The sequence below is a fragment of the Barbatula barbatula genome (assembly GCF_947034865.1).
Source record: "Barbatula barbatula genome assembly, chromosome: 6".
Lineage (NCBI taxonomy): Eukaryota > Metazoa > Chordata > Actinopteri > Cypriniformes > Nemacheilidae > Barbatula > Barbatula barbatula.
Genome location: NC_136765.1, coordinates 7,864,179 through 7,879,419, shown reverse-complemented (window position 1 = coordinate 7,879,419; position 15,241 = coordinate 7,864,179). Strand labels below are relative to the sequence as shown.

Sequence of the window (15,241 nt, the reverse complement as noted above, 5' to 3'; positions counted from 1 at the left end):
TATGCATGATCTTGTTGGAAATTCTCTTGATGAAATCACTTCCTTTATTACCTTCATCGATTCTGTAAAGCTGCATTGAAACAATGCACATTGTGAAAATCGCTATATAAATACAATTGAATTGAATTGAATATTTGATCGTATTACTTAACTTCTGTGACCTACTGTATGATGTCATATCCTGTACAACAACCAGACTCTGAACCATTCTAAAGTTGGGTGGCAGTCTATGTTTGACCAAAACTCAACATGCCTATAACCATTATTTCATTGATTCTGTTACTGCAGTGGAGTCGAGGTATTAAACATGTTTAACATACCGGCATTGCAAATGAAACAATACTTTTTTTCATTCTCATTTCAGTTTGTTTATTACAGGTACTGATGCAAGTGATGTTCAGCAAGAGCCTAAAATTCTTTGGAGACAAATTAGCGGTTCTGCAACTATGAACTGCACACACAACAAGGGTACTAGCTACTACCAGATGTACTGGTACCAGCAGCGGCCAGGAGAGACAATGAGACTCGTTGTATTCACATCACCTTATGCAGAGGCAGACTTTGGAGATGTTGATAAAAACAAATTCGATGTTCATAAAAAAGTTCCTGAATTTGGATCTCTTACAGTGAAACATCTAAATTCAAATGATAGTGGCATATATTTTTGTTCGGTGAGTGAACACAGTATGGCAACGGCTGTGGAGTACTGTACAAAAACATTATGCACAAGAAATCTGCCAATAGGGGGCACTCTTTTACAACCAATGTGCTGCATGTCAGAACAAATTAAAACACAAAACCACACATTTAATTTAAAGTGATGGAGCTAAGGCCTAAATACAGCATGTTCCTGTTGCCTGTTTATTTGGATTTTTTTGACAGCGACTGTTCATTATACTTTACAATTTTAAATGTTGTCATGTTTAAAACTGTTAGATTCATTTAACCACCATGGTGGTTAAATTCCAGATGTGAGGTGGTTAAATATCCTGCCGAAGTTGACTGAAGATAGGTTCCACCTATCAATGCAGCTGTATATATTGATATTAAAACACATTTAAATATTTTTGGCACTTTACAAATAGCCTATGCACTTAAGATTATATTGTTATAATCCAACAATAAAAAAACACCTTTTATTATATCATCCAATAAACTATAGCCAATGTGTATGATGTCATATCCTGCACAACAACTACAGTAGACTCTGAATCATTTGTAAGGTTGGGTGGCACTCTTTGCTTTACCAAACTCAACATGCCTACAACCATTATTTCATTGATTCTGTTACTTCAGTGGAGCCAAGGTATTGGACATTTTTAACATTATCGCCATAGCAAATAAAACTACTTTCTTAAATTATGATTTTTTTTCCACAGGTCCTGCAGGTGCAAGTGATGTTGAACAAGAGCCTAAAATTCTTTGGAGACAGATTAGCGACTCTGCTACTATGAACTGCACACACAATAAGGGTAAAAGCTACTACCAGATGTACTGGTACCAGCAGCGGCCAGGAGAGACAATGAGACTCATTGTATTCACATCACCTTCTACAAAAGCAGACTTTGGAGATGTTGAGGAAAACAAATTTGATGTTCATAAAAGTGCAGCTGAATTTGGATCTCTTACAGTGAAACATCTAAATTCAAATGATAGTGGCATATATTTTTGTATGGTGAGTCAACACAGTATGGCAAAGGCCTTGGAGTACTGTACAAAAACATTATGCACAAGAAATCTGCCAATAGGGGGCACTCTTTGACATCCAATATGCTTTAGGCTAACGGCAGAACAAATGAAACCGTAAAACGGTCAAAGACAGCATTTGTGCAATTTAACATGTTATTTCGAAGAGAACATTAATACAAGTTTGTTATTTGTCTTACAATCCTCTTTATAGTATTTGAAGGCTACAAAAACAACACAAATAAAAAATGAAGTCAATATAAACATGTCATCACAGTCTTAACACTGCAATTTATATTACTGAATACAATTTTAACGTTAATTTACAGCAGAACATAAAACGTTAAAAACAAAACAAAAACTGCCAAGTTCTTTAAAAGTTTATTTATGTATTTAACTAAGCTTATCTTTATGGTTGTAATTAAAAGTTGTAAAAGGGGTTCGGAAGCAAGAAGGGCCTGTTTATTTTGTATTTATGTGACTATGAATTTTCATTATACTTTAAAATACTTCTAAATGCTGTCATGTTTAAAACTGTTAGATTAATTTCACTTTCAGATGTGATGTGGTTGTATTTCCTGCCAACAGCTGAAGGTATGTTTAATTTATAATCAATGATCAATGCAGCTGTGTGTATTAAATATAAAAAAAAATGAAAATATTTTGTACAATTTAATTTTATTAAACAATAAAATGATGGACAACGAGGCATAAAAAGGAATACCGGCGCGTTGCCAACAGCATAGAGGCTACAGCATAGGTCTGACGTTAAATTAAAACTGCCCTTTACTGTACCTGGGGTCAGAGGTCCTTATATGGGCTCCAACATGGACTGATGACTCCTCATTGACACACCGCTGGTTTCTGGAGATGATGATCTAGATCACATAATAAAGGGATATCTATCAAAAATCTGCTTATAACAGAAACCTGTTTACATGCATATCAATAAACCGGCTACGCGGAAAAACGCGTTTACATAGACATTTAAGACTTCAAGGGGTTGACAACATGTTGCAAAAAGGAAAAACGGAAAAACGAAAACGGTGGTGCAGTGCAACACCATCTCTCTTCTCGTGTCCACCTTTCCTGCAAATGCAACAATAGTTGGAGTAATGGGCAAAAAACTGCATCTGCCAAACAGACCTTTCCCCAATAAAAGCCGTTTTACGCGTTTACATGACCTTACTTGTTATCAGCTTATTAAGCATAATTGGAGTAAGACCGTACATGTAACACACTCATTGTACAAAGAACCATCAGTTATCATTATCTGGCTAAATTTACATGGCTTTCTTACTGTACCGGTCAGAGGTCATTGCTTCATTAGTGAGTTCTATAGGGTCCAACATGGACTGATGACTCCTCATTGACACACCGCTGGGTTCTGGAGAGGATGCTCTAGGTCTCTTCAACCTGCTGACATTGATAAAAAATAACCAAAGAATGTTTTTGTCTGCTGTTGTCCCCTTTACCCCTGTGTGGCTAGTGTGTTGTACTGTAAGCTGCTTTGGATAAAAACGTTTTGTAAAACGAACTTTTATACTGTACCTGGGGTGAGAGGTCACAGCTTCATCAACGAGTTGTGGGGTTTTTATCATAGATCTGTCACTCTTCATAGACACAATGCTGGGTTCTGGAGATGCTCCTCTGTTCATTTTGCTCTGATACGCATCATCCTCTTCTTCCTCCTCAACCTCCTCTTGCATTACATCATGGTGACTTAGTTTGAAGGTGGGTCCCTCGCCTCTCTTTACAGTGACAACAAACACATTCAGTTATTAAAATATGAACAAAAACAAATTCTCAAATCTAGTTCTATCTTGTCGTCTTGTAGTGATAATGTTATATTTGCATTTTAAGACAACAAGCTTCAAAGTTTTAACATTTCATTTGAATTTCTAGACAAAACCTTTTAGATAAAAAAAGTGCCAAAATATACACAATGTAATGCAAATAAATTGTCAGAGAATAAGAATATGTGAATTACTCAGTTTTGACAAAAGTGTCATCTAGAACCTTATCATTTCAAGGCAAAGATCTGGGCCCAGTTGCATAAACTTAAAGTCCCCATAAACCGAACATTGCGATCAATTTTACTTCCGTATTTTAACGCATTTCTGGGTGGAATGGAATAATGTAACGGCTGTGGCTTTCGTCCTTCTTTTGTGATTTGTTTGAATGTATAAAAACAGTCATTGCAATTCGAAATGGAACCGGCAGCCAGTGTTGGGTAATGGATTACTAGTTACTAATTACATATTCAGTAGAGTAATTAGATTACTGTACAAATCACTCTCTCCAAAAAGTATTTAATTACTTAATATTAATAACTTTCTATATCCTATATTAACTTTGATTAGTTAAGAGATTCAAGGATAGACACAAAATGACTCTAAATTCATTCAAATAAATAATATAAAACTATATAAATTACTGACTTGTATTACAAATGTGAAAAAGATACATTAATGCATGTATTTTAAAGTTAGACTTTTTATTTTAACTTCAATTCCACTGTTGTGCACATTGCACAGTATTTAGTTCAAATACATCTGAATTAGCTTACAGAAAAATAAGAGTATTCCCTTACTTTAAAGGGAAAAGTAATTCAATTACATTAAGTTATTTCTTAGTAACTAGTTTACAACCAACACTGCTAGCAGCAGACTGACAGTCACTGAGTTCGCGTTTAACCTCCGTATTCTGACACATTTCCGAGTGAAAAGGAATTTCAAAGTTTTTCACTGCGAATTGATTGGATGTATTAAAACTGCTGTTGCATTTTGAAATGAAACTAGCAGCAGACTGATGGTTGAAGGGGAGGAGTTAACGGATGCTCCGCCCAAGCCGTCTAATTTACGCCATTTGAGATGGTTAGTCATTTCAGGGTGGAAGTGCACTTTCAGATTTTAACCGATTAATTAATTACTAAATAGAAAATGACCCACATTCAGTGGCGGATTAACCATATGGGCAATAAGGCGAGTGCCCAGGGCACCATGGGGTCTTAATACGCCTCTGCTTACATTGATAAGCTATTTGCTATAAACGGTGCAATATTTCATGAAAAATATACGAATTTTATTTATTAACACTGGGACTTTAAGATGGATAGTCATTACAGACCAGATGTGCATTTTCAGATTTAACTAAGGAGTATGAGGGCACCCGGACTTTAAAAAGATAATGACCCACATTGAAAAACTATTTACAACAAAACGCTGAAAATTTTCTTGAAAAAAATAGGCAGGCGTCTTAACAACTAGTCTCACAATTAGTTAGGACTAATAAGTCTTACCTTTCATTTAGCCCTTGGAAAGAACTATGACCAAGAAAAAAAACGTATTAGTCTAGACTAGTCTAAGTAGTCTATGCAACAGGCTCCGGTCTCGATCTACTTATTTGTGAAGTCGCACGCCTTCTGCTTGCAGACAATAAGAGATGGAAAACTGTATAGTGACTATATTAATGGCTTTCAAATGTCTGCGAAAGTTAAACGTTTAAACAGGTCTGATCTTAAAAATTGTTATGCAACTCATTTAATGTACATTTAATCTTTTAGATTTATTAAATTATTTTCATTTACCTATTATTTTATTCTCTTTGTTTGCCACACGATTCATCCCAAAATTTAAGGTTAGCTCTGCATTTGGCTGTCCTCATGTCACCAAAGGTTGTGATGTTTATTGTTCTTAAACGTTACATCCATAATAAAGACTAAATCATAATTTTATACAGGACTGTTTAACTAAATGAGCTAATCATGCATCATATATTAATCTGCATTTTCTTTTCTTATAAAGCTTATTTTAACTTCTCTGTAACTTGTTTTGTTTAATTTACTACACATAAATGTATAAGTTGTTACACCTTACTATTTGTACTTTGATCTTTTGCCAGCCTTGGTCGTGTCAGAACAGACTTGTGGCCTTTTTTTGCATCGCAACCCATCAGTTTTCTGTTACAGTTGACATCACTTCCTCTTGCTTTCCATTCATAGCAGAACCCACAGTACAATGAGCCATCACAATGACCTCTTTCCTGAGCATATCTGCATCTCTGTTGTGGTCAACAGGTAATTGTAAACAAATATGAACTTGCAATGAATATATCTTTATATTATATCTTAATGTAAACATTATAAATGTTTTTCCCACAGTTGTCTGTCTAGGTAATACTGTTCTCCAGAGTCCTGGTGACATAATAAGAAAGCAAAATGAATCTGCTGTTATTGAATGTGAACACAATATTCCGAACTATAACCAGTTGCTGTGGTATAAACAAAGTAAAAATATACCAGGCTTTACATTCATGGGGTACCTTAATTTTATAAATGAGAATAAAGAGCCTGATTTTGAGAAGATCAAATTGGAAGGAGATGCAAGGATGAGTGGCAATCTGACTATCAAAAACCTCACACTGAATGACAGTGCAGTGTATTTCTGTGCAGCATATTACACAGTGCTCAAATAAACTTCTGTCTCATGCAAAAACTCTTTCAAAAGACTTGTTTGAAGCATATTTACCACTCTCTCCACACTGTGGCTTTTGATTCAGTGCCATTAAAGATTACACATCTAACTTTGATAAATGTAGAAACTATACTGTATATATATATATATATATATATATATATATATATATATATATACCGTATATGTATATGTACATGTTTATGTATATATGTAAATTATTAAACCAAATAAATGCTATAAATAAATTCTGTATTTGTCATAATGCTTTAACTGTTGTGCTACTGTACCAATACATGTTGCGTTTTGTTGCTGTACAGCAAATGTATTATTGAAACACCTGGATTTTTACATGTGATTACATGTGGATAACATATTTTTCACATCTAAATGGGAATTTACATTGGAAAGTGTTCCAAAACCACACATTTCACACATGCTTTTTTATTTTTTCCACATTTTTATGTCAATTTATGAGGCTTTTCTGTAATCATTAGTAAGCACTTATACATGTGAAGCATATGTATATATATATATATATATATATATATATATACGTGTATATAAATGTAAATTGTATAATTTACATTATTTAATATAATTTGCATCATATGTAATTATAGTGCAGGATACATTATGGACCAGAAATAACATTTAATGTAACAGTATCAAAAACTGCTAGTCAATGTCATTTATTGCATTCACAGCTGTTGTCTCCAATCAAGACAATGGCGATTGTAATAAAAACAAATCTCAGGCAATACAGTTGCGGTAAATCTCTGATACTCAACAATGTGTAGCTAGATGAACAATATCTTTCTGCTTTGTGTGCCAGTTCACTGTTTAGCAAACGATGGAGAGAGTTTCACTAAAACATTAACTTAAACAATAACAGAACTGATCAGCAGGTGGCAATGTGACTCAAAATATCAGTCCAAAATGTGACATGGTTAAGTTACATGGTTTACATTTTTTGCCAGCAAATTTTTTATTTAAATACTGTTTAGGAAGGAGTGAATACAAAGTTATAGGGGCCTTATTATTGGCACAGAAAGTGCACACGTTTCACAATAAAATACATATCCACTGAATCCTGAAATCAGAACAAGAAGGAGGTCTCATTTTAAATTCACATCCAGCGGGGGCAGGTTATGAGACACCTCACAAAAGCTCATGATGTTTAGTTGCGTGACATCTTTCTCTGACCAGCAAAAGTCAAGATGATCAGAGTTTATTTTAATGTTGCCGTCACAATACTCAGCCTCACAGGTATTACAAATATTTAAAGTTGTGAAAAAATGATCTTGCTTATGTTGTTCTTCTGCTTTTAAGCAATGCCGTAGCAGTAACGATATACCATTTGTTTTCTAATTCCTTTTCAGGCTTTGTATTTGGTAACAAAGTTTCTCAGAGCCCTTCAGATGTAGTCAAAGCAAAAGGAGATTATGCAGAGCTTGAGTGTCAACACAGCATATCGAGCTACAACGTGATGCTTTGGTACAAACAAACCCTTGACCGTGGATTAACATTACTTGGATATCTCTTTATGAAGAATAATCAAACAGAAAGTGATTTTATAAACAAAATTCATTTGAACGGAGATGCAACCAGTAAGGGTTTTCTAGTCATAAAAGACCTGTCAGGTGATGACAGTGCGGTGTATTTCTGCGCAGCTAGTTTGCACAGTGATATAGATAAACAAAACCTCACTACAAAAAGTCTGTGTTCACCAGTCTGTGCCACTGTTACAATTCAACACACCAGCTGTGTATTACATGCAGAAGCATGCAGGTGTAATTTCCCGGCAGCATTTGATGATGTTAGATGCAATTGACAATTTTATGCAAATACAAATAAACATTTATTTGCTTTCAGTTAATGATGTGTGATGCGTAAATATAGGAAGGAATGCAATACTAGCCCTACGAAAAATACAAAAAAGCCAAAAGCGGCTGAGGCTCTGTCTAATTAATCTAGCTTGTGTCAACGTCATCACATCTTGAACACCGTTTTTTGGGGAGAGCACAACCTGTTGGTTAGAAATGACAAAAGAAAATGTAATGTGTTGTGAATACATTTACCATGTTTTGATTTTTAAGACCATTACTATGCTTAATATATTAAGAAAGATTCTTATTTATTAATGAATTTTCTATGTAAATAATATTTAAAAAATAAAATAATTTGTCGTAAATTGTAGGCATGGTTGATTTTATGTAGGCATGGTTAATTTTATTTCCTGAGATCCTTATCACTTCAGGGAGCTAAAAAAAACGGTATAAGGAAAGTAATAAAGTCTTTGCTGGCCGAAATTATTTATTTAGTGAATCTTCTCCTCAACAAACAAAATTCACCGTTATGCCACTTTCAGAAATGCAACCATTTAAATATCTTTTAATTATATGACAAATTAGCTGCATCTGAAAAATTGTTGGAAAGGCATATGGCAATAGAAAAGGATCAAGGCACATCCAAGTTGCATCCTTGTAAATGTGTATTTCATGCAAACCTCAACCACGTTATATAGCAACAAAATCCTGAAATCAAAATTAGCAGGTGTTACTTCAAGTTTACTTCCATGTGGGGTCAGTTGAGATGATCACTCACCAAACACATGACGCTCAGTGCTGTGACATCTCCGTTGTATTCTGTCCAGATGAAGATGATCAGAGTTTATCTTACTTTCGCGGAATACTCAGATATTATTTTAATTTAAGTAAAAACTTGCTGTTTTTCAGCCTAACAATGACAATGTTGTTGTAGTGATGATTTACTGTTTTCACAAACTCTCTATTTTCTTTCCAGGTTCTGTGTTTAGTAACTATAATGTTTCTCAGAGCCCTTCAGATGTATTTAAAACAAAGTGAGATGCACACAAAAAACAAATGGTGCTATATAGCACTAAAAGTGGTTCTTTGGCTCGTAATCATAGGGGAACCATTTTTAGTGCTATATAGCACCTATTTTAAATGGTGCTATATGGCACCTTTATCAAATGGTGCTATGTAGAACCATTAAAGGTGCCATATAGCACTTTATGCTTAATGGTGCTCAACAGAACCAACAATGGTTCTCTGGATCATAATCATAGGAGAACTTCTATATGGCACCTACTTATAAAGAAGCGTTATAGCATTTATCAAAAGGTGCTAGGTAGAACCATAACAGGTGTCGTATATTGTTTTAATTTATCTAATAGGGCTCATTTTAATGCCAGATACTACCATAGACAAGTTGAAATGCTTTAATAAATGACACTTATTAAAAAACATTTTTTAATCGTATCAAAACACCATAGATTTAAAAACCTTTAAATTTATGCATTTAAGCAGCAAATAAAATCTATGCTTAAATAAAGGGAATAAACAGAGGCAATACAAAATTAGATTAGATTCAACTTTATTGTCATTACACATATACAAGTACAGTGTAACAAAATGTAGTTTAGGTCTAACCAGAAGTGCAATTAGCAGGTGCAGGATATACAGTTAGAATAAATACAGGATACAATTTATTTCTTACCACTGAGCTACAGGAAACTTGCCTCTGGAACCACTTCTGTCCAGCAAACGGTTTGCGAGTTATCGCTGATGATGTAAAAAACCTACTTTTGCGAACTAGTCCTTGGTTTTTCGACCGATCGGAACCAAACCAATGCAGATGACTTCTGTGGAGTGTGAATGTAAATAACTAACTAAGTTTACTACTTGTGTAAATGTTCCATTTCAGTGTTTTCAATGTAAAAAATGTGCAATAAGTTCTTCAAACTGTAATCAAATGTTCATGGCTTACCTCAACCTCAAACAGCAACCCTGGGTCCTCCTTGAACAGTGCAGGTAAATACAATAACCTCATTAGGTTGACATAACATGGTGGATGCTTTCACCAAATACTTGTTTAGTTTTTTAAACATTCATTACTGTGCAGACAGAAACATGCAGGGAGACTATCTAAGCAGTGCAGATTGAATTACCTTTTTTAGTCTGCCATTTACACAGTCCTCAATTTTGCGCCTGAATCTCTCTTTCAGGGGACTCTTCAAGGACTCGAGGTGCCATTACAGACAGCTGCGCAAGAAGTTGTTGGTCCACATCAACAGATGTGTGGTCTCTCAAAATCCAAAGTAGCTTCCGATTAAGTAAAAAAGACACGTATTAAAATATAGCCATAACTCAATTAAAGGAGCCAATTAATATACTACTGTACTTACTATTTTGGCCAGTCTAAAACACGTGAACTCACAGAGAGCCTCCTCTGTGCTGTGGTTGGACACAAAATTTCTTTGGTAGCATTTAATCAGTGCCAACTTTTCTTTTCTGAGCTCTATATTTGGTCGAAGCTTCTCAGTTTCCACCTTCATTGCTCACAGATGTTCCTTGATGCTTCGTTCATCTTCTCCGGCATCTACCTATTAAGGGAAGTTAAATTGTCATAAATGAGGGTTGCCAATAAAATGTAACAAATAAGTGTCAATACTAAAGTGATCAATGACATTATAACCTGTTCCAGTCAACTATGCCATGTTATGTTTAAATAAGGCATAAAGGCCACTTTATTATGTACACCTGTCAACTGCTCGTAAACGCACATTTCTAATCAGCCAATCACATGGCAGCAACTTAATGCATTTAGGCATGTAGACATGGTTAAGACGATCTGCTGCAGTTCAAACCGAGCCTCAGAATCAGGCAGAAAGGTGATTTAAGTGACTTTGAACGTGGCATGGTTGTTGGTGCCAGACGGGCTGGTCTGAGTATTTCAGAAACTGCTTATCTACTGGGATTTTCACACACAACCATCTCTAGGGTTTACAGAGAAGGGTCCGAAAAAGAGAAAATATCCAGTGAGCGTCAGTTCTGTGGGAGAAAATGCCTTGTTGATTCCAGAGGTCAGAGGAGAATGGCCAGACTGGTTCGAGCTGATAGAAAGGCAACAGTAACTGAAATAACCACTCGTTACAACAAAGGTATGCAGAAGAGCATCTCTGAATGCACAACACATCGAACCTTGAGGCGGATGGGCTACAGCAGCAGAAGACCACACCGGGTGCCACTCCTGACAGCTAAGAACAGGAAACGGAGGCTACAATTCGCACAGGCTCACCAATATTGGACAGTAGAAGATTGGAAAAACGTTGCCTGGTCTGATGAGTCTCGATTTCTGCTGTGACATTTGGATGTTAGGGTCAGAATTTGGCGTCAACATCATGAAAGCATGGATCCATCCTGCCTTGTATCAACGGTTCAGGCTGGTGGTGGTGTAATGATGTGGGGGATATTTTCTTGGCACACTTTGGGATTTTATGAGTCCGAAAAACATGGATACGTAAAGAACTTACTCTTTTGTACCTTTTTAGGCAGCCACTGTGTCCACATACAACAAAGAAATGTGGCTCACTTTCATGGAAATACCGCAGGTGTCTGAGGTATTTGTTGTAAGTGAATGTTCTTACATGGCAGTTAGGGCACTGGTACATCAATTGCAGAATACTTGAACCTTACCCAAAAAAGTTTCACAGAGTTCCCCCAATTCGATATCTTTTAGCCGCTGGCAAACTTGAACAGAAGTCCATCTCATAAGGTCTGTCATAATCTAAAGAGAAAGATAAAATGAAGTTGAATGTTAGCCTATAACATTATCTGCTATTATGCCTACATGAAAACCTGAATTACTCATATCTGCTAGAACAGTAGTTTAACACAATTTAAACTGAACAGTTACTGTAAATCAGTTAAATGACCACAAGGCCATTAAATGTCTTAAATCCAATTCATTAACACTTGCAATGAATCGCTTACTGTAAATACAGATACAAAAAATATTCACGTAATTATGAAACCAAGGATATTTCGTTACACTTTACTGTTTGTAAACTTATCTCTGTTACGTTAAATGAACCCTGTTTTTTTAGTCTCGAGGTTAACGTTAACGTTATGTGTCTCGAGCTTTGTCGGTTGGTTCGTTTTTTTGTTTAAAACTAGCAATTGCAGCTGGTTCGACTTTGTTGGGGTTTTTTGAGCGTGAATGGGATGGTATTCGCAAAAAGAAAACTAAATCTGCAATTTAGCTTTACCTTACGCGGTTGGTGGCTCTGTCACAAAACGCTATAAGTTAAAGTTACGTTTGCAAATACAAATGAAAAATGTCGCCTGTAGAATACATTTTGTAAAGAGCCTATTTCTGTGGCACTGTTACTCACCTCGATATATATTTGCTTCTTTTCCGTCTGAATCCGCGTCCAACGATGAAGTTTTCTCCTCAGGAAGCTTTGAACTCGCGCTTGCATGGTGCGTCCACCTGATTGGCGAATGGTTGCTAGGTTACGTGACGTGCTCTGGTCAAAGGTAGTTCTGAGCAGTTCCAGCTCAGGTTTTTAGCGATTTAAATTCTTGTTCATGGTGGGATTTTATAATCTATGTAAATAAGATTAAAGATGGTAGGGTCTAAACCTTTTATAAAGGAAATGTAACTATATACGTAAGATATAATTTAAAACAATGGTGTGATAAAAAACACTTCCAACTCATTTTTGTGGGCAGGACACATAACCATTGTAGTATTATGTCTAATATCAAGACTATAGTTATTGAGAATATTGAGAATGCTTTTGATAATCTATCTGAATATTGCCTATTTATAATTTATTATATTTTGCTTTTCACCCAGTATGTGACACACTGAAGACATTGGAAATTAGTAGTCTACTTGAATGCAGTTTCCAACAGAAAGGTCAGGGCATTGAGATCATAGTAAATGATTGAAAATGTCATTATATAAGCTTAAATCACAAAACATCAATATATAATATTTCACTAAATAACACAAAGCAAAGTTAATATATGAGAAAAAGGCAATAGCCCAAAAATTGAGTTTGTGATATAATTTCTGTGACTTCGCACACCCATGTGAAGTGTCTTATCCATTTACATTCATTCAAAGACTACAGCCGTTCACCATGTTTTAGCTTTCTCTCATCCTCCTTTCTCCTTCCACATAATTTAAGCTACAACTAACAGCTCTCACATCCCAGAATTATCTTGTTGTTTATGTTGTTTTCAATCCTTTCCCCAACTAAAGAGACTAAGAGAGAGTTGAGATCCTAAATAACTATATACTGAGGGGTTAACGGACTTGTACGGCAGTGGTGCTATATAGCACCTTAACAACCCCAAAGAACCAATGAAGAACCGCTGAAGAACCATACAGGTGCTTAACTGGTTCTTTATACAGTAGCGGTGCTATATAGCACCTCAATCATCCCGAAGAACCGGTGAAGAACCGGCGAAGAACCTTTTTTTTTCTGTGTGTGATGCCCAGCTTGAGTGTCAACACAAAATATTGTGTCAATACAAAGTATGTGATACAAACAAACCCTTGACCATGGACTAACATGATTGGGACTTTTAAGGCTAACCAAACAGAGAGTGGTTATATAAACAAAAAAGATGTGAAAGGAGATGCAGCCAGAGGGTTCTTCAAGTCATAAAAGATCAGTCAGGCGATGACAGTGCAGTGTATTTCTAGGCATCTAGTCTCCATTGACAGAAATAGTAAAAACCTCAATACAATAAACAATAGTTTGTGCTTTCTTTACACTGTTCTACACATCAATGTCTCACCTAGGTGCAAGGATTGATTTGCTACAAGCATTTGATGAACTGCATCCTAGGAGCAAGAGAGATACAGCTGTAGCGACTATGAGTTTTGGGGAATAATTAACTCAAATGGATTGAATATTCATTAGTTTATGAATATAATTTGCTTGTCGTCAACACAAATATCAATTTCCGATAAGGAAAATGTTTAATTAAGTACAAGTATCCTTTATAGAATTGCTTTAAGTTATCTGACGACTTCGTTTGTCCTGCAAACTAAAGTTATAGACTTCCAAATCATTTCTCAATAAAGGATTACTGCTTTACAAACGTTTGAGAAAGATTACATTTCTGATCAGGATAAAATAATATTTCCTATGTTCGTACAGTTTGTATTACTAAAATAGTAACAAAATACAGCTTAAGTAACGTTTAAGATCTTATTTCATTGACTTCGAGTTATATGAGCAAATAACAGATTCAATTCAAATGCACTTTGGGGATTTTAATAAACACAGACTAAAGAATATAACACTACGATTTCACACAGAGTAAATATGCATATATATAGATATAGAGTAAAACGAAACAAATACGGTATCAACAAAATAATCGAAAATAATAAACATAAAGGGAGAGAAAGAGAATAACAGCGTTTCAACTCAGTACAAGAGACCTCATGGAATTAATAATCATCCCGCAAAGGGAATAATTAGACAAGGGAATAATTAGACAACCTTTTAACAGCAGTTTGATTGTAAAATAAGAATACTTGCTTTCGTTTCTGGCTTCGTGTGTGTGTGTGTGTGTGTGTGTGTGTGTCCCGAGTTCAAAGGGTCCGATGTGAGTGGCGTCCAAAGTCCTTTCCGGGCCGATGAGGTTGCCAAGCGATAGTTCTCGAGTTCGTTTTAGCTCGCGGAGATGCAGACTTAGTCAAACTTCGATGCACAATAACGTAAAGTATAGAATATAACGAAAGTTTCAGAATAGTAAACGAAAAAAACTTATTGAAGAAGTTTCTGGCCGGAGAGGTCTCCTGGAAGATGTTCTTGGAAGTTGGCGCTGTCTCTTTGGCGGAATGCAATAAGGTAACGGTCACGTCGATTCTTATAGATAAGATGAGCTGACACCTCTTTTCTGGATGGTCCAATTGGCATGCGAGGCCTAAGGCGGGAAAACTTCTTTGTTTGCTGGGGTCCCCCCAAATTACGTTGGTATGCTGTGGAACAACAGGGCCTGCGTTTACGTATGATCTAATAACGCGACTCGCGAGATGCGTGATGCTCTGGCCGTTCGCCAGATGGTTCCCATCATCATTAGTGTTACACAGCTATACGATTATTTCCGGAAAAAACTCTAGCTGCTAGAGGTGGGACTAGTGGGGAGAGTGGGATGCAACTACAGCACAAGCAAGCAACACATCATCACATTAATCCCTTCGCGTTTTGTACTTTATGCACTTACACGCCGATTGCGAACAAAACA

The 15,241-nt window shown here is 35.9% G+C and overlaps 1 protein-coding gene across 1 annotated transcript; it reads right to left on the bottom strand.

Annotated features, from left to right (window-relative positions):
• Positions 1–371: 371 nt before the first annotated feature.
• LOC306895640 (uncharacterized protein) lies at positions 372–14,554 on the bottom strand. The gene is made up of 4 exons (XM_079459025.1): positions 14,533–14,554; positions 3,238–3,437; positions 2,992–3,105; positions 372–2,564 (listed from the first exon to the last, which is right to left on the bottom strand). The coding sequence occupies exons 2-4, from the start codon at positions 3,393–3,395 to the stop codon at positions 2,498–2,500; spliced, it is 339 nt and encodes a 112-aa protein (XP_079315151.1). The 5' UTR covers positions 3,396–3,437; positions 14,533–14,554; the 3' UTR covers positions 372–2,497.
• Positions 14,555–15,241: the final 687 nt, after the last annotated feature.

Bases quoted from the DNA above. Each gene is read 5' to 3' on its own strand.
- LOC306895640 (XM_079459025.1), bottom strand. From the start codon at position 3,395: ATGCAAGAGGAGGTTGAGGAGGAAGAAGAGGATGATGCGTATCAGAGC. The intron at 3,106-3,237 runs GTACAGTATAAA...TATCAATGTCAG, and splicing joins GCTGTGACCTCTCACCCCAG to CAGGTTGAAGAGACCTAGAG. The intron at 2,565-2,991 runs GTACAGTAAGAA...TATGTGATCTAG, and splicing joins GAAGCAATGACCTCTGACCG to ATCATCATCTCCAGAAACCA.